Source organism: Chiloscyllium plagiosum, unplaced genomic scaffold, assembly GCF_037043375.1.
Source record: "Chiloscyllium plagiosum isolate Xiang-an unplaced genomic scaffold, Cpla_swu_hap1 HiC_scaffold_42, whole genome shotgun sequence".
NCBI lineage: Eukaryota > Metazoa > Chordata > Chondrichthyes > Orectolobiformes > Hemiscylliidae > Chiloscyllium > Chiloscyllium plagiosum.
This window is the reverse complement of record NW_028270180.1, coordinates 1335828-1359666: the sequence shown is the minus strand read 5'-3', so window position 1 is coordinate 1359666 and position 23839 is coordinate 1335828. Positions and strand designations below refer to the sequence as shown.

General features: G+C 41.3%; 1 protein-coding gene across 7 annotated transcripts in view; it reads left to right on the top strand.

Annotated features, from left to right (window-relative positions):
- otud7a (OTU deubiquitinase 7A) overlaps positions 1-23839 on the top strand; it is a 151927-nt gene that overhangs the window by 43848 nt on the left and 84240 nt on the right. For 6 of the 7 annotated variants that reach the window (XM_087982230.1, XM_087982229.1, XM_043680339.2 and 3 more), the window contains 3 exons: positions 7267-7421; positions 18336-18506; positions 22662-22880. In XM_087982230.1, the coding sequence (XP_087838356.1) occupies positions 7337-7421; positions 18336-18506; positions 22662-22880 (475 nt within the window). In that variant the 5' untranslated portion in view covers positions 7267-7336. The remainder of the gene's footprint in view (positions 1-7266; positions 7422-18335; positions 18507-22661; positions 22881-23839) is intronic. The other variant, XM_087982231.1, reaches the window with a different exon arrangement.

Here is a 23839-nt window from a genome sequence, read left to right as displayed (position 1 = left end):
ACAATGAAGAAGATTTTCTCAGAATACAATGGGACATTGATCAGATGGGCCGAGGGATGGCAGGTGGAATTTAATTTAGAAAAATGTGAGGTGTTGCAATTTGGTAAGACCGATCAAGACCAGACTTTACATGTAATGGTAGGGTTCTGGGGATGTTGCTGAACAAAGAGATTGTGGGGTGCAGGTTTGTATTTCTTTAATAATGGGAGTTGCAGATAGACAAGGTAGTATAGCAGGCATATACTATGCTTGCCTTAATTGGTGAGTGTACTGATTACAGAAGTTGGGATGTCATGTTGCGGCTATACAAGATGTTGGTGAGGCCACTGTTGGAATACTGCATTCAGTTCTGGTCTCCCTGCTATAGGAAAGATGCTGTGAAACTTGAAAGGGTGCAGAAAAGTTTTACAAGGATGTTGCTGGGTGGAAGAAGTTAAGCTATAGGCAGAGGTTGAATAGGCATGGGGCTATTTTCCCTAAAATGTAGGCAGAAGGGTGACCTTAAGGGTTTATAAAATGATGAGGGGTGTGGAGAGGGTGAATAGCCAAAGTATTTTGACCAGGATAGGAGAGACAAAACTAGAGGATATAGGTTTAAGGTCAGAGGTGAAAGATTTAAAAGGGATTTGAAGATCAACGTTTTCACGCAGAGGGTGGTGTGTGTATGGAGTGAGGAAGTGGTAGAGGCAGGTACAACTACAACATTTTAAAAGGCATGGGTATATGAATAGGAGGGGCTTAGCGGGATATGGTCCAAGTGCTGGCAAATGGCATTAGATTAATTTAGGATATCTGGTTGGCATAGACGAGTTGGACTGAAGGGTCTGTTACCATGATGAAAATCTCTGACTCTGAGGTCTAGCAGGATCTGTGGAGAGAAAACTGAGTTCATATAGTCCACTCTGAGGAAGAATAATTGGATCGAAAATGTCAACTCTGATTTCTCCACAGATACTGCCAGACCTCCTGTGCTTTTCCAGCATTTCTGTTTTTTGTTTATGATTTCCTGCATCCGCAGTTCTTTTGGGTTTTAAACAAACATTGGAGTTTAACTCTATCCAGCAAACAAATCAAAAGCATTTCTTACTTACAAGACTATATTTAATATAGTTGAGGCACCGAGAGGGTCTGATAACTGAATGGACCCCCATTTAACTTGGGTAGAATGAACAGTGGTCACGCACACCACACCTTGGCAGCAGCTGCCCCAAGCTTTAGTGTGTCTCTCGGCATGTAGTCCTGAAACTTGGAATGTGCCAGTCTACAACACCTGGATGAGGTCAAGACCTTGCTCCGGAAGACCAACCAGTTTCAGGCAGACCCGAGAGCATCTTTCACTGAGTTGATGGTCCTCCAGGCGTATTTGATGTTTGTCTCAGTATGCTTCCGGGAGAACAGAACATAAGAATCCTGTGTCACGGAGTTGCTCAGGATGAACCTTTGCAAAGACTACTGCATTTCTCTGCAGACTTCCTTTGCAAAGGCACATTTCAGTCGGAGATGTGTGACAATCTCTATCCCTCTGCAGCAGCTTCAGGGGCAATGTGCGATGATGCAGAAAGTCTGGGTATACATGCAGGATCTAACAGGGAATGTACTTCTCACCACCAGCCAGGCGATATTTCGGTGCTTGCTGCAAAGCTCTGTTGAGTCATTGTGCCAAATGACTGACAATCTGCTTAGGGAACAATCCGACAGGATCCACCCTCTCTTTCCCACAGGGTCTCAAGGATGCTACCTGCTTACCACTTCCTGATGGATTTATGGTCAAAGGTGATTTTCTTTGCAAATCTCTCCCTTAAGGACAGGTGATATAGAATGGTCAAACTACTTTGAGCAATCCGTGGCAACGAGGCCAGCCCCATCCTTTGCAATACTGGGGACAGGTAGAATCTCAGTGACACTTTGTGTTTGCACATGGAGTTCTATACACCGCTTAATGCAGCCGTACAAAAAGGTGGCCATCAGCATGAAGGGGGTGTTTAGCAAGTTCTTTTCCCCCACCTTCTCCAGAGTTTTCTTCATTGTGTTACTACGGATTTGGTTTACCTTAGAGCTTCAGATGAAGTGGAAGATGGTTCGGGTGACTGCAACTGCGCAGATTCTGGGAATGAGCCAGATCTATGCCAGTTGCACTGTTCTAATGTGCACCAGCTAAACAAACTGAGAAATGTGGTCGATACACAAACCCCAGAAAGGCCATGGATGAAGCTGAGGAACATTGAGAGGAACAGATTTATCTTATCACTGTAGAATACTATTCAGACCACTGTTGAAGTGGACCAGCCTTCTCAATGACTACAGGTGAAATTGTTAAATTTCTAAAAGTGAATGCTGACCATTACAGCAATCCAACATTGTCGTGAATGTGCATGAGCCACTGTTCATGAGTGAGGAATTGTGTCATTTCATTAACTGCACCGCCCATCATTTCCACATGATCCAGGTCAAATAAGGGCTGAAGCAGCAGTGAAAATGGTAAAAGAATCATTAAGATATCAAGCAAATCCCACATATTTATGCAAAGAAATTCTCAAGTTGGAAAGCATGCATACTGACAGAATGGAAAATAATCCAGGACAAAGACCAGTTACACACTGCGTAGAAACTACTCTTCCAATACCAAAGAGCTACTGAAGCCAGAAATACTAACTGGTGTGAGGGGCAAAATCAAGATGAAACAGCATAAAACCAAATTTCATTTTGACAAGACCGCTGAACATTGGAGAACCAGGTAAAGTATAAACCTTCAACACTTGACAAAAACCTGCCAAATTGGGATCTGCATGGAGCAGTTATCTCTTTGATCATGTGCAGTGGATATATCATCACATCTCCTTAACTGGAGTAGCTGCACATGTCTGGTCAGGAATAGGTGAAACGTCGATTCTCCTGTTCCTTGGATGCTGCCCGACCTGCTGTGCTTTTCCAGCAACACATTTTCAGCTCTGATCTCCAGCATCTGCAGCCCTCCCTTTCTCCTCCTAGGTGAATTCACCACCTGTACAGTTTGCACATCAACAATCGGAGAAAGGGTTTGCAGCAACCCAACAGAAATACATTAATAGTACTACAGCAGCTGTAGTGAATGATTCAGGAATGACACTCCCTTGGAAAAGAACAGCTAGATGAACTTCCAATGACAACGTGCATGCCCACACTACTAAGAGACCAGCACAACTCAAGGAAAGTGTGCAAATAATGCATGTGTGTAGACTAATGAGCTTAATTACCTGCTAAGGCATGAGGAAGGCATATGTTTGGTAAGTTGGGTAACTGCAAATATACATGATAATGCATGCAATTTTTTTTTGTGTAGAAAGTGGAATTTGAATTAAAGCATAATCATGCACAAATGTTCCTGTTAGTCTGCCAAAGCCATGTGACTTCTACCATGTACATTATAGGCATAAGTCTTAAGCTTACGTCAGTAAAGACTTTGTGTTGAACACGCTGTTTTGTAGACTCCAAACAGTCTATTTTTCCCCTTACACAGGGCACCTCTAGGGTCCATCAAAACTCTGTCCTCTGGCTCGCTCTTGCTAATTTGTATTTTATCCATTAATTTTGGCTCTGTTTCATTATTCAGAATTTAAGAAAGGAATACTAATGTCACATTCACAAACATTGTAACCAAGATATCTTGTCTGCACAGTCCTTTGTGCAATGGAATTTTCCAGTAACCCGACAAAAACAAAAGCAGCAGTATTAGAATTAGAATAATATCGTCTTACAGGCATCGGAGCAAAAAAGCTAAATCTCTAGCTTGTGCTCAAGATGTCAAAACTCCTTCATTAAATTATAGTGACACTTATAGAGATTATGATATCTTTGTGTTTTTCTGTCTTTTTCACACTTCTTAATTTGTTTCGGGAAGCTTCTGAAAATTGTACCAATCAATTGCGTTTGGTTGATATCCCTCTAAACCTTTCCAATCAAAACGTCTTTTTGATGCTGTAATTGTACTCTCCTCGGCCATTTCCTTTGGCAGCTCGTTACATATATATAATATATATGCACCATTCTCTGTGTGAAAACATTGTTCCTCAGGTTCCTTCTAAATCTTTCTTTCTCACCTTAAACCTATTCCCTTGGTGATTCACCTTATCTATGTCCCTCATGATTTTATAAACCTCTATAAGGTCACCCATCAGCATCTTATGCTCCAGAGGAGAAAAGTCTGAGCCTATTCAAAGCCTCCAGTCTGTGACATTATTGTAAATCTTTTTTGCACCCTTTCCAGTTTAATAATATCCTTCCTGTAGGAGGGTGACCAGAATTGTACACAGTGCTCCAAATGTGGCCTTACCAGTGTGTTGTACATCTATCACATGATGTCCCAATTTCTGTTCTCACTGCTGTGACAAATGAAGGCAAGCGTGCCAAATGCCCCTTCACCACCCTACCTACCTGTGACACCACTTTCAAGGAACTATGTACTTACATTGCTGGGTCAGTCTGTTCGACAATACTTCCAAGGGCCCGAGCCTTCCAAATACTATGCAAGTCCTGCCCTGATTTGTCTAACCAAAATGCAACACCTCACATTTTTCTAAATTAAACTCCATCTGCCATTGCTCAACCCTCTGCCCAGTTATTCAAGATCCTGTTATACTCTTAAAATTCACTGTCCACTTATACCATTAACTTTGTTGTCATCTGCAAACTTACCAACCATGCCTTCTATATTCTCATCCAAATTCTTTACCATATATACTCAAGTAATAGTTGTTCTCATGTAAACTTGACCCCCTATTTTTGGCCAAATAGTCTGGAATTTTCCGAATACCTTGTGTAACGGTTGAGCCTAGTTATTCACAGATAGTAGATCAACATTTACGAGTCAGTGTGCCGGCTGTCACATTCTGCTCCAGCTCTCCAGTCTGCCGTTGTTCCACTCCTGTCCCAGTCTTCCAGGCCATCTGGCTTTTGTGTTTCCCTCCGGGTTTTCTGAATTACCACAATTCAATGTTTATTTTTCTTTGTTGTTTAGAGATCACTTGGGCTTCTGCTACTGAATTTTGACAGGCATGAATTTCAGCCCCTCAAAAATAGTGTCCATGTAATAGTCGACCCCATAAATGTAACCTTAAAAAGTACTCAAAAAAATTTGATTATTATTTGTGTATATATGGTATATAAATGATGAACAACAGGGGAATCATCGATTGTTGTGGCACACTACTGATAAAGGCCACCAGTCTAAACAACAGCCGTTGTTTTCTACCATCAAGCCAATTTTGTATTCAATTGGCTAAGTCTCCCTGGATCCCATGTGATCTAACCTTACTTATCAGTCTACCATGTGGAACCCTGTCAAAGGCCTAGCTGAAGTCCACGTAGATAATGTCTACCATTCTTCTTTCATCTATCTTCTTGTTCACCTCTTCAAAAAAAATTATCAAGTTTTTGGAACACAATTTCCCATCCACCAAGCCATGCTGATTATCCCTAATCAGTCCTTGCCTTTCCAAATGGATGTAAATTCCCTCCAACAAAGTATTCACCACTGACATCATGCTCATTGGTCTGGAATCCTCAAAGCTTTTCCTTGCAGTCTTTTTTAAATATTGGTGCAACAGTAGCTACTTTCAGCCTTCCCGCACCTCGCCTGTGTCTGACACAAAAAACAAATGTCTCTGCAAAGGGCCCTGTAATTTCTTCCCAAGCTTGCCACAAATATCCTGGGATACACTTCTTCAGGTAGGAAAGATGTTTCTACCTTTATGCATTTAGGACCTCCAGCGCCACCTCTTCTGTAATATGGACTCTTTTCAAGACATCACTATTTATTTCCCTGAGTTCCTGAGCTCCCATGTCTTTCTCCACAGTAAATACTGACATGAAATATTTGTTCAGCATCTCTTCCATCTCCTGTGGATCCACTCGTAGATGACTTAGTTGATCTTTCAGAGGCCCTATTCTCTCACTTGTTACTCTTTTATCCTTAATGTACTTGCAGGATCTCTTCACATTCTCCTTAACATTATTTGTGAAAGCTATCTTATGTCCCCTTTGTTCCCTCCTGATTTCCCTCTTAAGTGTACTCCGACACTCCCTATATCCCTGAAGGGGTTCACTTGATCCGAGCTGATGTGTGCCTGTTTCTTTTTCTTGAACAGAGCCTCAGTATCTCTAGACATCCAGTGTTCACTCATCCTGTCAACGTTGCCCTTCACACTAAAAGGAATATGTTCTCCTTGAACTCTTGTTATCTCACTTTTGAAAGCCTCCAACTTAACAGAGATATCCCTTTACTTACAAATAGCCTGCCCCAATCAACTTTTGAAAGTTCCTGTCTAATACCATGAAAATTGGCCTTGCCCCCATTTAGAACTTTATCTTGTGGACCAGTTCCAAACTGTTCCCCAACTAACACCTTAGTCACTTGCTCTGCCATATTTCCCAAGGGTTAAGTTTTACCTCTTCCCCCAGAAGGGCCATCTATGTATTGATTGAGAAAGTTTTCTTGAATGCACTGAACAAATTCCTTTCCATCCAAGCCCTTAACACTCTGGCAGTTTCAGATGATGTGTAGAAAGTTAAAATCCCTTACTATTGCAAAAGTATGATTCTTAGATCTATCTGCGATCTCCCTACATATGTGTGTTTCTTAATTTTCCACTGACAATATGGGAGCCTATAGTGCAATCCCATCAAAGTTATCACCCCCTTCTTATTTCTCAGTTCCATCCATTTAGCTTCGCTGGGCGAACTACCACAAATATCCGCTTGAAGTACTGCTGTGACGTTTATTCAAAATTGGAGCAGAAGTAGGCCTTAACTAAATTAAGTTACGATGCAATGCTACCTGCTATTTAGACATTTTTGTTTGGATTTCAGCATCTCACTTTTTAGGTGAAACAGACTTGTTTTGTAGTGGCTAAGAAAGAGTTGCTTTGGTTTTTAATTCTTAATTACTTACTGTGGTGAAATGGAATAGTCATTATCTTTCAACTGCATCCTGGTTGCAGTTGTGGATTGTTTTCTTGATTCTTTTGGCTCATAAGGTATGAGTCATTGTCACACACTGGTGGAATTGTTACTTTCACAGCTACTGGATGGTACAAACAGTTAGGAGTGAGCTGCTGCATTCATATTACTTTGAGCAGTAGAAAACAAGTAAGTAATTCTGTGAAGGATGTTGTACTTCCCTGACTGACTGCAGCAATCAGAGGGCAATAGCTGTGGGCTTGTCCTGGATTGATGATTGACATAAAGTTTGTTTTATATGCCCTGGAAACTACTATTTATTTTTTTTAACAGATGACTGACTAAAAGTCTTGAGACCAAAACCAGTTCTGCTGTGCTTCAAGTAGAGCATCTACATGATCACATGACATTTGATATGGATTTGGTCCTGTCAGACTTTGTTCGCTCCACTGGGGCAGAACCTGGTCTGGCAAGAGACCTGCTGGAAGGTGAGTTAAATGCTGAAATATTGTTCATTGTTATATAGTATTGTATAATCTTTAGTGAAGAAGGGTAGAATATTTTGTTGTTGCACATCTTTTTTTCAATAGGTTTTACCATGTAAAGTTGTAATGTTTAGAATTTCTTACCTTGACCACATGATGTAGGAGTATGACTTTTTGGTTGATTATTGGCCAGCTTTGCTGCTTTTATGCTGCCATACTAAATTGTTACAATGCTGCAGAATACCGCCACTCGTGTTAGTTGTTCACATTCTGCAGGAGTGGGGGAAAAAGTATTCTTTGAAGCTACTTTAGTCCATTTCGGTTAGAATGTATGTCTGTTCATATGTAGCTTTTCAATAAGCTGTTTAACCTTGTTAAAAATCACACAACACCAGGTTATAGTCCAACAGGTTTAATTGGAAGCACACTAGCTTTCAGAGCGACGCTCCAAGCTAGTGTGCTTCCAATTAAACCTGTTGGACTATAACCTGGTGTTGTGTGATTTTTAACTTTGTACACCCCAGTCCAACACAGGCATCTCCAAATCATGACTGTTTAACCTCTGTCTTGTTCTTGTCCATGAAAATACTGATGCTTTTAAAACCAGATGACTATTTGTGAACATGCCATTTCTGTATTGTTTCAAGGCCTTTCATCAAATTCCTACCTAAGGGAAAGTTCGTTTACTAGCAGTAATATTGAGGGCCCAATTTTTACAGATATCAGCCTTGATGGCTTCTTATCTATTGGATTGACATGAAATGACTTTGTTCCTGTAATGACTCCATATTCTGAGAACTCCACCACTGTTCACCTAGCATAGAGTGATTTTGACTGGACTCTTCGATTCAGGGAGTTTAATTTGTGTCGATCAGGCAAAACCGCTTTCTTCTGACCACTGTTTTGTTCTGCATATGTATGAACTGATGTTCACTAGCAAGGTGATGAAATTTCTGAGAATAAACCGACCAGCTCAGTGAGCAAACTTAACCTGTTGACTAGTTAGTGTGTTGCGTCGCGGCAAGTCCTCGTTGCGTTATTTGTCTGTTAGGCATCTGCGGATAAAGTTGCAGGGATATCCATTTTTGGTGAACACCCTGTCGAGATGTTGTTCCTCCATTGGCAGGTTGAAAGTGTTCCAGTGTGTTGTAGCCCTTTTGAACTGGGTTCTAATGCAGCTTCTCTTGTGTGTGTTTGGGTGGTTGCTGTTGTCGTTTAGGATCTGGTCCGTGTGTGTGGCTTTTCTGTACACTTTTGTGGTTCTTTCACTGTTCTGTGTTTTTTCTACTATCACAGTTGAGATGTTCGGCCACGGATTGGTGGGGTTGATTGGTGCGGGTGTCCTGGAGATGTTCCTTAAAGCGCTCTGCGAGATTTAGTTTTCCCCTTCTGTCCTCCTATTATGAAGACATTGGCATTTTCTGGAGTATAGTGCCATAAACACTGGTAGTCTTATGTTTCTTTGATCTAGTGGCCAAACATTTTGCATAACATCCTTCAGTTATCAATATTCTGTGTTTACCACTGACCAGAAACTCTGCTCGACTAACCGTATAAATACTGTAGCTACAAGCACATGTCAATCGCTGAGAATTCTATGGCAAGTACTTCATTGCCTGATTTTCCAAAAGCCTGTCCTCCATCTATAAAGCACAAGTCAGGGGTGTGATAGAATACTTCTCATCTGTCTAGGAAAGTACAACTCCATCAACATTGTTAAAAGCTTGATGTGATTCAGAACAAAGCAGCCTATGTGATTGGTACCCACCAATTACTTTAAACATCTAGTTCTCGACCACAGATAGATGATGGCACATGCAATATGCACTGCAGTAACTTGTCAAACCTATTTTGAAATCACCTTCCAAATCCCACAACCTCTGACAACTGGGAGGCAAGGACAGCAGATGGATGGGAGCATTACCACCTGTAAGATCAACTCCGAGCCTTAAACCATCCTGATTTTGAATCTTATTGCCGTTTCTTCACTGTTCCCTGATCAATATCCTGAGACACCCTTTCTAACAGCAGTGGACTTACCTAACCATTATGAAATACAATGCTTCTAAAGACAGAAGTACGTCGGTTAGGCTACTTTAAAATATTGCGTGCTGGTCTGGTCGTCTTCCTATCAGAAGGATGTTCTGAAACTTGAAAGGATTCAGAAAAGCTTTACAAGGATGTTGCAAGATTTGGAGGATTTGATCTATAGGGGAAGGCTGAATAGGCTGGGGCTGTTATCCCTAGCATGTCAGAGGCTGAGGAGGTAACCTTTATAGAGGTTTATAAAATCATGGGCATGGATAGGATAAATAGGCAAAGTCTTTTCCCTGGGGTGGGGAGACTCCAGAATTAGAGAGCATATGTTTAGGGTGAGGGGAAAGATATAAAAGAGAACTAAGGGGCAACCTTTTAACGCAGAGGGTGGTACATGTATGGAATGAGCTGCCAGAGGAAGTGGAGGCTGGTACAATTACAACATTTCAAAGGCATCTGGATGGATATATGAATAGGAAAGGCTTGGAGAGATTTGGGCCAAGTGCTAGCAAAGGGCTAGATTAGGTTGGGATATCTGATTGGTTCCACTGTTGTCCAGGCCGGTCATTCTGGCCGGAGACTTCAACTGTATCATTGATGGAGATGGACGATCTGGCGGGGGGGGGCAGTAAACTGGACGCCACGTCCAGAGCCCTAATGGACACCGGTAAAAGATGCCAAGCTGCACAACGTCTTGAGCACCCCTGCAGACGGAGCGCAGTTCAGATAAACCTGGTCACGGGCAGACGGGTCTATCCGCTCAAGGATAGATTACCTGTTTGTGTCCTGAACGCTCTCGGTCAGATCCACCGACGTCAAGCCGGTGTTCTTCTCTGACCACTGCCTCCTGCTGGCCGACTGTCACCTACAGGACTGGCTGGTAAGGGAACGTGGAAGCTGAACACAAAGCTGTTGACCCTGGGAAACACTGAGGAGCTCAAGAGGGACTACGCAGGTTGGAGAACCGTGAAGCCCCTCTTTGAGTCCCCAGCGGACTGGTGGGAAACAGTAAAAGGGAGCATCAAGAGGTTCTTCATCCTCAAAGGTGTTCAGGAGGCGAGAGAGAGGTGGGGAAAACTGTCCCAGCTCCAGGAAAGTATGCAGAACCTGCTCCTGCTGCAGACAATGGGGGTGGATGTCACGGAGGACCTCGAGGAGGTGAAGGGCTAGCAAGCCTCGCTCTTTGCTTCGGAGGCCTCCAAGATAATCTTCCGGTCCAGGGTCCGCTCGGTGGAGCAGGACGAGACGTGCTCACGTTTCTTCTTCCAGAAGGTGCACAGAGAGAGCTCTGTGCTCAGCAGCCTGAAGGAAGAAGATGGCTCAATAACATCATCTCAGGCTGACGTCATGAGGATCAGTAAATCCTTCGACGCCAGTCTGTACGACACGAAGCCGACCGACAGCGTGGCCTCCCAGTCGTTCCTGTCCTCTATCACGAAGGTCTTAGACGACAGAACACGGGAGAGGCTGGACCAGCCGCTATCTCTGGACGAGCTGACCAAGGCCCTCAAGTTCTTCGAAAAGAATAAAACTCCCGGAAGCGACGGCTTACCGGTCGAGCTCTATTCCGCTCTGTGGGACTTGATTGGCCAGGACCTGCTGGAGGTGTCTGTCAGTATGCTTCGGGCAGGTACCATGAGTGAATCCATGAGGAAAGGCATCATCACCCTCATCTACAAGCGGAAGGGGGAGAGGGAGGAACTCAAAAATTGGAGACCAATCTCACTGTTGAATGCGGAATACAAAATTCTGTCAAAGGTAATCGCCAACCGGGTCAGGTCTGCTCTGGGGTCGGTGATTCACCCTGATCAAACCTGTGCTGTGCCGGGCAGGAAGATCGGTGAGAGTCTCGCACTCCTCAGGGATACGATCGCCTACGTGCAGGACAGAGGGTTGGACACCTGCCTGATCAGCCTGGACCAGGGGAAAGCCTTTGACAGGATATCACACAGGTGTATGAGAGATGTTCTCTCCAAAATGGGCTTTGGGGAGGGAATTTGCAATTGGATCAGACTGCTCTACACCAACATTGTCAGTGCAGTCTCAATCAATGGGTGGGAGTCAGATCTGGAGTCAGGCAGGACTGCCCTCTCTCTCCTGCCTTGTTTGTGTGCTGCATAGAGCCATTTGCCGAGTCCATCAGGAAGGATGCGAGCGTGAGAGGGGTGACTATTCCTGGCAGCGGGAGCCTGCAGGTTAAGGCCTCCCTGTACATGGATGATGTCGCCGTTTTCTGCTCTGATCCGCTGTCCGTGCGCAGACTCATGTGCATATGTGACCAGTTCGAATGGGCCTCGGGGGCCAAGGTAAACCAAGGCAAGAGCGAGGCCATGCTTTTCGGGAACTGGGCCGACCAATCCTCGATCCCCTTCACCGTCAGGACCGACCACCTGAAGGTTCTGGGTATTTGGTTCGGGGGGGGCTGGGGCATGGCCAAGTCTTGGGAGGAGCATATCAGCAAAGTGAGGCAGAAACTGGGCAGATGGAAGCTATGGTTGCTCTCCATCGTGGGAAAAAAAACCGGTCATCAGGTGTGAGGCCTTGTCATTGCTATTATACGTGGCACAGGTCTGGCCTATTCCCAGAACCTGTGCCGCTGCAGTCACCCAGGCCATCTTCCAGTTTATATGGAGGTCAAAGATGGACCGGATCCGAAGGGACTCGCTGTGCAAAGATCTGGGCAACGGGGGAAAAAATACACCCAATGCCACCCTCACCCTGATGGCCACCTTTGTGTGTGGCTGCATCAAGCTGTGCGTGGATCCCCGGTATGCAAACAAGTGTCACTACGTACTGAGGTTCTACCTGTCCCCGGTGTTGCGAAGGATGGGCCTGGCCTCGCTGCCGCGGAACACTCCGAGTAGTTGGACCGTTCCGTATCACCTGTCCTTCGTGGAGAAGTTTATGAAGAAAAACACCTTTGACCACAAGTCCATCAGGAAGTGGTCAGCGCGTAGTGTCCTTGAGACCCTTCGGGAAAAGGAGAGGGTGGACCCTATCGAGTGGTTCCCTGAGCAGACTGTCAAAGCCATTTGGCAGAATGCCTCATCGCCAGAACTTTCCAACAAGCACCAAGACATGGCTTGCCTGGTGGTGAGAAGGGCTCTGCCTGTGAGATCCTTTATGCATGCCCGGACTCTCAGCCGCATCGCACGCTGCCCTCGAAGCGGCTGCGGGGGGGACGAAACTGTCACACACCTCCTTCTGGAATGTGCCTACACAGAAGAAGTCTGGAGAGGAATGCAGTGGTGTTTGTCGAGGTTCGTCCCGAGCAGCGCCGTGACGCGCGACTCCATGCTGTATGGCCTGTTCCCCAGGACGCACACCGAGACGAACATCAACTGTGCATGGAGAATCATCAACTCGGTGAAGGACGCTCTCTGGGCGGTCCGAAACCTGTTGATCTTCCAGCTGAAGGAGTTGACCCCGACTGAGTGTTGCAGACTGGCACATTCCAAGGTCCAGGACTACGTGTTGAGGGACGTGCTGAAGCTTGGAGCAGCTGCTGCCAAGGCGCGGTGGGGAAAGACCACTGTGTAACATCTGCCTGCCTAAAGAAGAACAGAGGGCCCGCGCAGTCATTTGGGCTCCGCTGACGCCTCAGCTAAAAATGTAATCGTACAGACCTGTAAATAGGAATGATTACTCTGTTTTCGGTATGCAAACAAATGGAATGTTTATATATGTATGGTATGTCCAGTTGTACAGATCATCAAAGTATTTTATGAATAAAGTATATTTTTCAAATAAAAAAAATCTGATTGGTAATGAACCAGTTGGACCAAAGGATCCTTTTCAATATTGTTCATCTCTATGACTCTAAGGCAGCTCCCACTCCTGCGAATGTGAACAATTAGCATGAATGGTGATATTCTGTGTTGTAAAAGTTGAATATGGCAGCATAAAAGCAGCAAATCTGTCCAATAACCAACCAAAACGTCACACTCCTACAATATGTGGTCAGGTTAAGAAATTCTAAAGTTTACAAATACAGAGTATAGTAAAAACTATTGGAAAAAAAGGAGTGGGTAACAAATGCTGGTCTTAACTATTTATGCCCACACCCCATGGGAAAAGACAGGAAATTAAATGCAGGTATTGAATATTGTTTGTGTGTAAATTAAAGCCTGGTCCTGCTCTTTGCTTTCTAACATCCCTACATATTTGGACCTGTCTGTCAGAGTCACTTAAAGCTACGAAAGATGAATTCCTGAGCATGTTCAGGATCCATCAAACCCACCACTCATAACTCAGTATTACGAAGGCCAGTTTTCATGTCATTAAAACATAGGCCATTCAGTGGGAATCGGCCATTCAGCCCTTATCATGCTCCATCATTCAATAAGATCATGTGAATGACATCTCATCTCCACTTTTCAGTTTTTCCCCCATAATCTTTGGCTCTCTTCTCAAAAATTAATCTGCCTCAGCCTTTAAAAGATTCAATCACGCAGCTGTCACTCTTTTCTGAGGAAGAGAATTCCATGGGCTTAGTCCTCAGTGCCTTGATAGGTTCAACCAATTTACATGGAGTAGGGTTTGAATTTGAAATTTTCCTTTGCTGCTGGGTGCTCACTCCTGCAATGTATTAAGTTATCAGCATATTGATGTTAAATTGCTAGTAATTTTAAATTACATGCTGTTTTCCCCAGTAATAATGAGCTAACTTTCTCAAGCACTTACTTTGTGCGTTACGTCAAGCTTCATTCCTTTTTAAATTTTCCTTTGTGGATTGTGTTGCATCTTATTGTTTGAGTTCTTAAATTGAATTGAATTGGACTTGCAGCACAAAAGCAGGGCATTTATTACAGTTAAGCTGTGCCAGTATTTATTCTCCACTTGAGGCTTCTTTATTCTTCCTCGTTTACATGTGAGCAACTTAGTTCCCTTGTGGAGCTTCCCCTTAAATGCACCAATTCTCATGATTGCAAGTTTCACTGTCGTGATTGAATTGGGAAGAATGCACTGAGAATTATACCCCACTGTTGAACAAGCCTTCACAAGATGTATAAAATTCCAGTTGGACCACCAAGATGACAGCTTGCCTGATTGACAGGACAAAAGCAATTCACTCCAGGTTTTCCCATTCATAATGAAAAAAATTATAGCACACCTAACTTGAACAAATAGCAGAGGGAAAAGAAAGGACTACTAATCTAATACTCTGCTACTTAAACTGTACCCCTATAAAGACTGTTGGCTTTACATATTATTGGTGGAAAAAAGATGGTGCAAAATTCTGAAGATCGAGCAGCTGCATACAAAGGTGGGTTAAATTAGCTGACATACTTCATTTTGACTTCAGCAATAATGAAAAGCTGTTGTCTGTAAAGCAATGGTCATTTTTCATTTCAGTGGTTTAAATAAAAGCCCTATTAGAATTCTGTCTTCAAAACTTTATCTCTCTCATCAGGAAAAAGGGAGAGTGAGAGAGATATTTTCAGTTTGCCAACTCTGGAGGTGTCTGGTTTCTTTACAATTAGAGATTTGCAACAGACTGCAACTCAACCAATAAAAGGCTATTGTCAGGCAGTTCTTCCTTTTCTCAGAAACTCCTTAAACCATTTTCTCAGTTAGAATCTCAGTGCTTCAAAAAGCTAAAAAGGTGTAGCTATATCGTAGTCCAACAATCATTTCAGCTTACAGTTGTAAAGGAAAATAAAAATGTGTTCCCTTTCACTATATTCTCATCACACGCTGGGTAAAGAAATTTTTCTTGGAAGTGGGAATAATCAAATGATTCCAAAAGAAAATTGGGGACCATTTGAATGGCTATGGGAGGAATAGGAGAAACTGCATTATTCTGCATCGAGCCAGACCGTACTTGATTGACCAAGTGGCCTCCTTTTGTTTTGATTTGGAGATGCCGGTGTTGGACTGGGGTGTACAAAGTTAAAAATCACACAACACCAGGTTATAGTCCAACAGGTTTAATTGGAAGCACACTAGCTTTCGGAGCGACGCTCCTTCATCAGGTGATAGTGGAGGGCTCAATTGTAACACAGAATTTATAGCAAAAATTTGCAGTGTGATGTAACTGAAATTATGCATTGAAAAATTGATTGTCTGTTAAGCCTTTCATCTGTTAGAATACAGTGATAGTTTCACTTCTTTCATGTGTAAATCACAAAATCTTTTTTTAAAAGTTGCATTCTTAGGTTAGCTGTTAACAATGCTGATAGCTAGACAATATGTTGAAGGTGTTAGCCCCCTGTGTTCTCTGTCTATGACCTGATGTTTAGATTGATTTTTATCCTTTTGTTTTGTAATTGATTTTATACTTGGCCTTTAACTCCAAATGACATAAAGGTTGCTTGGGATACTTTTAAATAGAGTATCACTTTGTCCACTATTTCAATTTGATTTCATGCAATATCTCTGCTATGTTTAGAAGGGATAAACATAGGAACTAATGCAGACATAGATACTTAATAGAAAATGATCAGTTGCTTAACTTATGGAAAGGATTGGGTGTTCACACTAGGTAGTTTGGAGTCAGAATTCTAGTTCTGGAGGATAAAACAGTCAAGCCTTTAATTTCTCCAAAATTAAGCTAAACTTTAAGTAAGGCCACAGCAGAAGCATTTGCTGCAGAAACCGAAATTATAAAGCTGATTGCTTTTTAATGAATAATAACAAGTTTTTCTCTTTGACATAAACCGTTTGATTACAAAGGTGATTCAGGGATATTAATCTGAAGAACCTATAATAACTATATTCATTATCAATCTTTCTTCTAATTCTGATACAATTTGTTTCAGGATAGGAAGATTTGATTGTTCCCTTTTAATGATGGTTGATGTCATTCTGTTTTTATTGCTTTAATTTACACTTTTAAAAAAAAAACTGAATTGAATTAATGACCTGGAGACAAGCATTATTCCCATCACAGCAGTTCAGGCACTTAAATTCAATTAAATAAATATATATGGAATAAGTGAAGCTAGTTTCAGTTAAGGTGACATGCAAATTCTAGATTGTTGTAAAAAATCATCATTCATCACTAGTGTCCTTTAGGAAAAGAAATCTGTCATTCATACTTTGTGTTGAAAATGTGTTGCTGGAAAAGCGCAGCAGGTCAGGCAGCATCCAGGGAACAGGAGAATTGACGTTTCGGCCATAAGCCCTTCTTCAGGATCTGGAGCATCTGCAGTCCTCACTTTCTCCCCATTCATACTTTGTGTGGCTTATATGTAACTCCAGATCCATGGCAATACAGTTGACTCTTAACTCTCCTCTCAAATCCCTAAATAATCAAGTATTATGAGTTAACATATCTGCATACAGAATGATGTAGACGTGCTCTGCTGAGCAGTATGCTGTTATTGTAATGCCAACTTTTTATTGGAATGTGCTTCAAGTACCTCACAATTATAGTAAATTTTGATATTAAATCAAATTAAAATGATCATTGACATGAGGTTGATGTCTTATGTAAATATATGCATTCATTCTAGTCAGTGAATTTGCTGCTTATGTTAAATATCAGTTTCAAAATTTTTAATGTACTTAATAGAAATTAGTTTAGTAAACAATTATTCTGGTTAGTAAGAACTGATTAATATTTTAAATTATCTGAAGGAAGCTCTGCTGTCTTTCACAAATCTGATGCTGAAATATAAATGTAACTAGGAGTGCACATCAGCCGTGGTCTAATTGAATGGCAGAATAGGCTCAATTGGGTGTATGGCTTACTCATGTTCCTGCTTCTCTACTTTTTGCTACTAGTAACTGTGTCAAAGGCTTACAGCAAAGGGGAATAGAAGGTTCACCAGCCTACATTACTCTCAATCTGAAATGCAATCCAATGCATTGTCTCTATATTCAGGAGCACTGCTCAATGTATTTAAAACATTGGGGTATCTCATGTTTCATAACTAAATAACTCTTCTGAAGTAGAGTCACTGTTATAATTTTATTCATAGCAACATTCCTTCAAACTGCAATGGCATCAATTACTGAATTAATATTGGTACTCATTTGAGGAATAAATATTGGCTATACAGCAAGAGAATTCTTCTGGGTTTTTTTTTAAAATAGCATGAGACCTTTAAAGTCCATCTGAGAGGACAGAGAGCATTTTGCCCACCATCCCAAAGACTATGGGTTGAAGTTAATTGGCAAAAAAAACCCCAAAGGATTACAGAGAAGTTATTTAGTGTTGTGAGTCGACACGATCCAGAATGTGCTGCCTGAAAAGTCATGAGAGCAGATTTAAGAGTAATTTTCAAAAGGAAATTGGAAATAGACTTGAAAAGGAAATCCTTGTAGGGTTTTGGTGAAAGAGAATGGGTATGGGACTAAATGAGCGGCTTTCAAAGTGCTTTTAACCAATATGATAGCCTTGTCCTTTGTTGTAATAATTTGAAACAAAAGGCAAACCTCCTTCACACTGCACTGAAATGTCAGCCCAAACTTTGCCCAAATCTATGGAGTGGAACATGAATCCATAAGAGTGCTACCACTGAACCAAGGCCATATGTGGAAGCACTGAATGTCAAATATTCTGTACAGTACTGCGCAGAACTCAGTTAACCATTGTCCAATAGTGATATTGATTGATTATTATTACTTTGTTAATTATTTGATGAGCAGTTGCATCATCACATCTAAAAATGAGTTAGAAATTTTAGACTTCTATTGCTCAGTGATGATATAACAAGTGTGTATCCAATTTTTTTTGTAAGTAGACCTTTTAGAAATGCAATGAGCAAGTATTCCTATATTGATTTGTTTCCAAGTAACTTATTTCATCCATAAAGAGTTTGATGCCTAAATAAAGGTCATGGAGGGAAGTCAGCTGATTTTTTTTTTTCTCTTTAGATAACGTATCAGTTATATTTGGATAATAAGCAACAATGTACAATTTTATCTTTGTAGGTAAAAACTGGGATCTAAGTGCAGCACTGAATGACTTCGAACAACTTCGACAAGTTCATACTGGGAATCTACCTTGTGTGTTCAATGAAGGAAGCTTCTACAGGCAGCAAGACCAAGAACTGTCCGATCAAATGAAAACATCTGAGCAGAGACAGGATGAATTTGCTCAAGGTAATCTGTTTCCCAGTTGGAACACAACATTCCTACAGGTCATGGAGTCACAGAGTTGAACAGCTTGGAAATACATCCTTCTGTCCAATTCGTCCAAGTTCCATTTGCCAACATTTGGCCCATTTCCCTCTAAACCCTACCTATTCATGTACCCATACATATGCCTTTTAAATGTTGTGATTCTAACAGACTCCATCACTTCTTCTGGCAGCTCATTCAATGCACACACCACCCTCTGCGTGAAAAAGTTGCTCTTCAAGACCCTTTTAAATCTTTCCCCTCTCACCTTGGCTATTCACTCTATCCATGCCCTTCATAATTCTATAAACCTCTATTACATCACCTCTCAATCTCCAATGCTTCAGGAGAAGTAGCCCCAGCCTATTCAATCTCTCCCTATAATTTAAACCCTCTAACCCTGGCAACATCCTTGTAAATCTTTTCAAGTTTAACAACATCTTTCCTATAACATGGAGACCAGAATTAAATACAGTATTTAAAAGGTCCTGTAAAGCCTCAACCTGAAATCCCAACTCCTATAATCAATGCGCTGACCAACAAAGGCTAACATACCAAATGCCACCTTCGCTACCCTGTTGACTTGTGCGTCCATCTTCAAGGAACTGTGAACCTGCATCCCCAAGGTCTCTTTGCTTGGAAATACACCTGAGCAGGGCCCTACCGAAGTGTATAAGACCTGCCCTGATTTGCCTTACCCAACTGCAGCACTCATTTATCTAAATTAAACTCCATTGGCCAGTCCTTGGTGCATCAACTCATCTGATGAAGGTCCAATGTACTTTGAGCTGACCACATTCACTGTCCACTTGCACCATCAATTTTGGCAAATAATTTCAAATTTACTAACTATTCCTGCTATATTCCCATCCAAATAATATATATAAACGATAAAAAGTAGTGGACCCACCACTGATCCACGTGGCACACTGAGGCCTTCAATCCAATAAAGAACCCTTCACAACCATCCTCTGCCATCTTTAAGCCAGTTTTGTATCCAAATGGCTAGCTCCTTGGATCCCATGTGTCCGAGCCTTGCTAATTAAAGTCATAGAGTATGGAAACAGAACCCTCAGTCCTTGCCGAGCAGGTTTTCCAGACTAAACAAGATCTATTTGTCTGCATTTGGCTCAATTCCTCTAAACCTCTCCTATTCATGTATTTTGAAGCAATGTAAAAATATTGCATAATCTGCAGTATAGTGGTTTACATGTGTACTTACAAAATAGAATGGAAAATTCTGAACATGTGCAGAGATATTGATATCCAAAGGACCTAAACTCAAAGCAGCCAATCTTTTACTGTGTCCAATTTGTAACTTGTTAACATTGTGGAAAAATGCTGTCAATGTGTTGGTTCCCTCAGTGGGTCTTGAGGACAGACCGAAGTGACTGGGCAACTTAAGTAAGTTTATATATGAACTTGACATCATTGGTAATCAGAAACCTATCTACTTCAAATAACCTGAGCTTCCTCTGAGTGAACAAATTTTTCTTGGTCCTAAATCACGTACCCACTTTATACTAGATTCACCAAATAGGAAACTTCTTTCCTATAGCTGTCATGTCTATCCTTTTAAGTAATTTGTAGGTTTCAATTAAATCACTTCCCAAAGAGGAAGAACATGATGGGAAGAAATTTTGCAAAGTATGTTCCCCTTCCCCAGTCCCTCAGCTGGCTGGCAGACTAACACGGAGGCGCAGTGTGGGCCACTGCCCAGAGCAGGTGCAGTGTGACCTAACCCGTTGTTCTGTACAGCTGCAATATGACCTCCCAAATCCTATGCTCAATGCACTGATCAGTAAAGGAAAGCATACCAAAGGCTGCCTTCACTACCCTATCGACCAGTGACTCCACTTTCAAGGAACAATGAATCTATACTCCAAGGTCTCTTGGTTCAGCAACACTCCCCAGGACCTTACCATTAAGTGTATAAATTCTGTCCTGATTTGCTTTCTCAAAATGCAGAACCTCACATTTATCTAAATTAAACTCCATCTGCCACTGCTCAGCCCATTGGCCCTATCAGATCAAGATCCCTTTCTGCTCTGAGGTAACCTTCTTCGCTGTCCACTACACCTCCAATTTTGGTGTCACCTGCAGACTTACTAAGTATACCTCCTATGTTCACATCCGAATCATTTATGTAAACGACAAAAAGCAGTGGACCCAGCATCGATCCTTGTGGCACACCACTGGATACAGGCCTCCAGTGTGAAAAGCAACCCTCCACCACCACCATCTGACCTCTACCTTTGAGCCAGTTCTGTATCCAGATGGCTAGTTCTCCCTGTGTTGCATGTGATCTAACCTTGCTAACCAGTCTACCCTGAGGAACCTTGTTGAATACCTTACTGAAGTCCATTTCAATCATGTCCACAGCTCTATCCTCATCAATCCTCTTGGTTACTTCTTCAAAAAACTCAGTCAACTTAGTGAGACATGAATTCCCATGCACAAAGCCATATTGACTATTCCTAATCAATCCTTGCCTTTCCAAATGCATGTCAATCCTGTCCTTCAGGATTCCCTCCAACAGCTTGCCCACCACTGATGTCAGGCTCACCAGTCCATAGTTCCTTGGCTTTTCCTTACCACCTTTCTCAAATAGTGACACCATGTTAGCCACCCTCCAGTCATATCTTCAAAGACCTCTAGCAAATTAGTCAAACATGATTTACCTTTCATGAAAGAATGTGACTCTGATTGTATTTTGTCTTTGCAAATGTCCTGCTATTATTTGCTTTATAATGGATTCTAACAATTTCCCAAGGTTAGATGATAAACTTGCTGGTCTATAGTTCCCTCCTCTCTGCCTCCCTCCCTTTTTGAGTAAGGACATATTATTAGCATTTTTTTAAATCACTGGAACCTTTCCTGCCTCCAGTGAATTTTGGATTATAATAGCCATGGATTCATTTTCCCCTGCTACCACTTCCTTCAAGATTCTACGATATAGGTTATTGGATCCTGGGAACGGTCTGCTTTCAGTCTCGATAGTTCGCTCAGTACTTTTTCTCCCAGTGAAGATTATTCCAAATTCTTCCCTTTCTATAGCCTCTGAATGACCTATTACTATTGGTGTAGTACGAGTGTCCTCCAGTGTGAAAACTGAGGCAAAATATTGATTGTGTCTCCACTGTTTCTCTAATCCCACTGTGTACCCCATTAATAATGGGGTAGTCTCATCCTTCAATGGACCAATTCACTTTCTCTTCCTTTTTATATATTTAAAGAAGCTTTTGCTGTCCATTCTTATATCTTGCATGAGTTTTCTTTCATAATTTACCTCTTCTTTTAATTACTTTTTTGATGTAACCCCTGGTTAATCTTTCATAGTTTGTCATATAAAACATGATTGTATAAAATATATTTAGCAACTCGCGGACAAAACTGCCTTTAAAAGCTGCTGATCCAATGTTTTTGTCACAAATTGCCTTCAAAATGTTTTTCTGTGTTTTTGTGCAGGTGTAATTTTGCTTAAAGTTAAGACTTTACACTTCCTATCACAGTGATCTAACTAACATTTTTACCATAGAATTAGGTTGCAGAGGTTGGATGTGTTGTTTCAGTGGTAAAGACCAGAGTACTGAGAATGTCTTTTTCATTGAAACTCAAAAGGCAAAGGACTTGATTAAAAATGTACACAAGTTTAATGCAAGACTTTTTCTTTGAGTGATATACGGATTAATTTTCACTTCACTATTTAAAAACGCTCATAGTTACATTTATCTTCTATTTTCTGAAATGTCTGGGTGCAAAAAGAGATGTTTGAATATAGGTGTTGTGTTATATACAGGATATGTCCTTTTTCTTTCTCTATTCACTTCACTTGATATCACATTTAAGTTGTTCATGGTCTGACATTTACCAACACTTTTAGCCATCATATCAAAACTGTGGTTTTAAAATATTTGTATACATGAGTAATAGTGAATATTTTATGTTCATTCTGAAGGAAAATATTACATTTTTAAACTATTTCGTTTTATGTGCTAATTCCTTATTTATGTTGTTTTGTGAATTTCAGATTTGCATTTTTACTTTCTATACATTGCATTGTAATCAAGTTGCTGATTCTGGGTATTTTCTAGCCAATAATATTTTGCATCATCTTGTACTTTATTTTTTTTTCAGAAAAACGTCTTTCCCGAGGAATTTCTCACGCAAGTTCAGCCATAGTGTCCCTTGCTCGATCACAGGTAGCAAACGAATGCACTAATGAGCAGTTTCCTTTAGAGATGCCCATTTATACATTCCAGCTGCCTGATTTAAATATGTACAGTGAAGATTTCCGAAGCTTTATTGAACGGGATTTGATTGAACAGTCAACAATGGTAGCCTTGGAACAGGCAGGTGAGGAAATATTTCAAATGGTATCAAATACTTAGCAATTCACATGAAGTGATGGTGATTTTACAAAATGTTGGGAAATGACAAGGTGTTGAGAGCATTGCTGCTTATCATACATGCAAATGAGTTGAACCCAAATTAGCTGTACAGGTAACAAAATAACCATTGGTACCAACTTAGAGGAGATGGTTAACAATGTCTCGGGCTACACCAAAATACAGAAAATAAAAACATACTTTAAGAATGTGTTGATATGTGGCAAATGAAATTCAAAATAACAAATGGTAAAGCAAATCATTTTGAAAGTAGGAGTATAGAGGTTATTTATTCCTTGAAAGATAAGAAATTAAATGCAGTCAAAGAAAAAATATGGAAATGCAGATACGGACATCAGATGCAAGTTGATAAGGCAAACAGAAGATGAATAGGATCACTTCCAGAAGAATAAGATACCAGATCAGGTAGATAGTGCTAAATGTATAAAACACTTAGATTAAGTCAGCGTAGACCACTGTACGGTTCTGCTCTACATTTGATGAAAAGGTTAATGAATCACTTGAATCACATTACCCTTGAGATGGTTTCACTATCAGGAAAATTTTGCAACCTGAGGAATATTTTGAATGAGAGGGGAAGACTATGGGGAGACCTAAATTGTAAAAAGATATGTTGGAGTGGAAATGGAGAAAACATTACTTGTGGTTAAACTAAGAGCAAAGTTTATAAGTATAAGCTAGTCATAAATGTATAAGTTGTTTTTGGCATGTTAAGAAATGTATAACTTGCCGCAACAGGAAGCGGAGAACATTGGCACATTTGAGAGGCTTGAAGGGAATAGAGGGTTCCGGATCTGGATGGTGTGTGGTTGGAGAGAGAGAGACAGCTAGAAGAATTTTAAAAGTTTGACAAGAGCTGCAGAGTCATATACTGTATAAAAGTGGCCATTCAGCTCATTATATCTC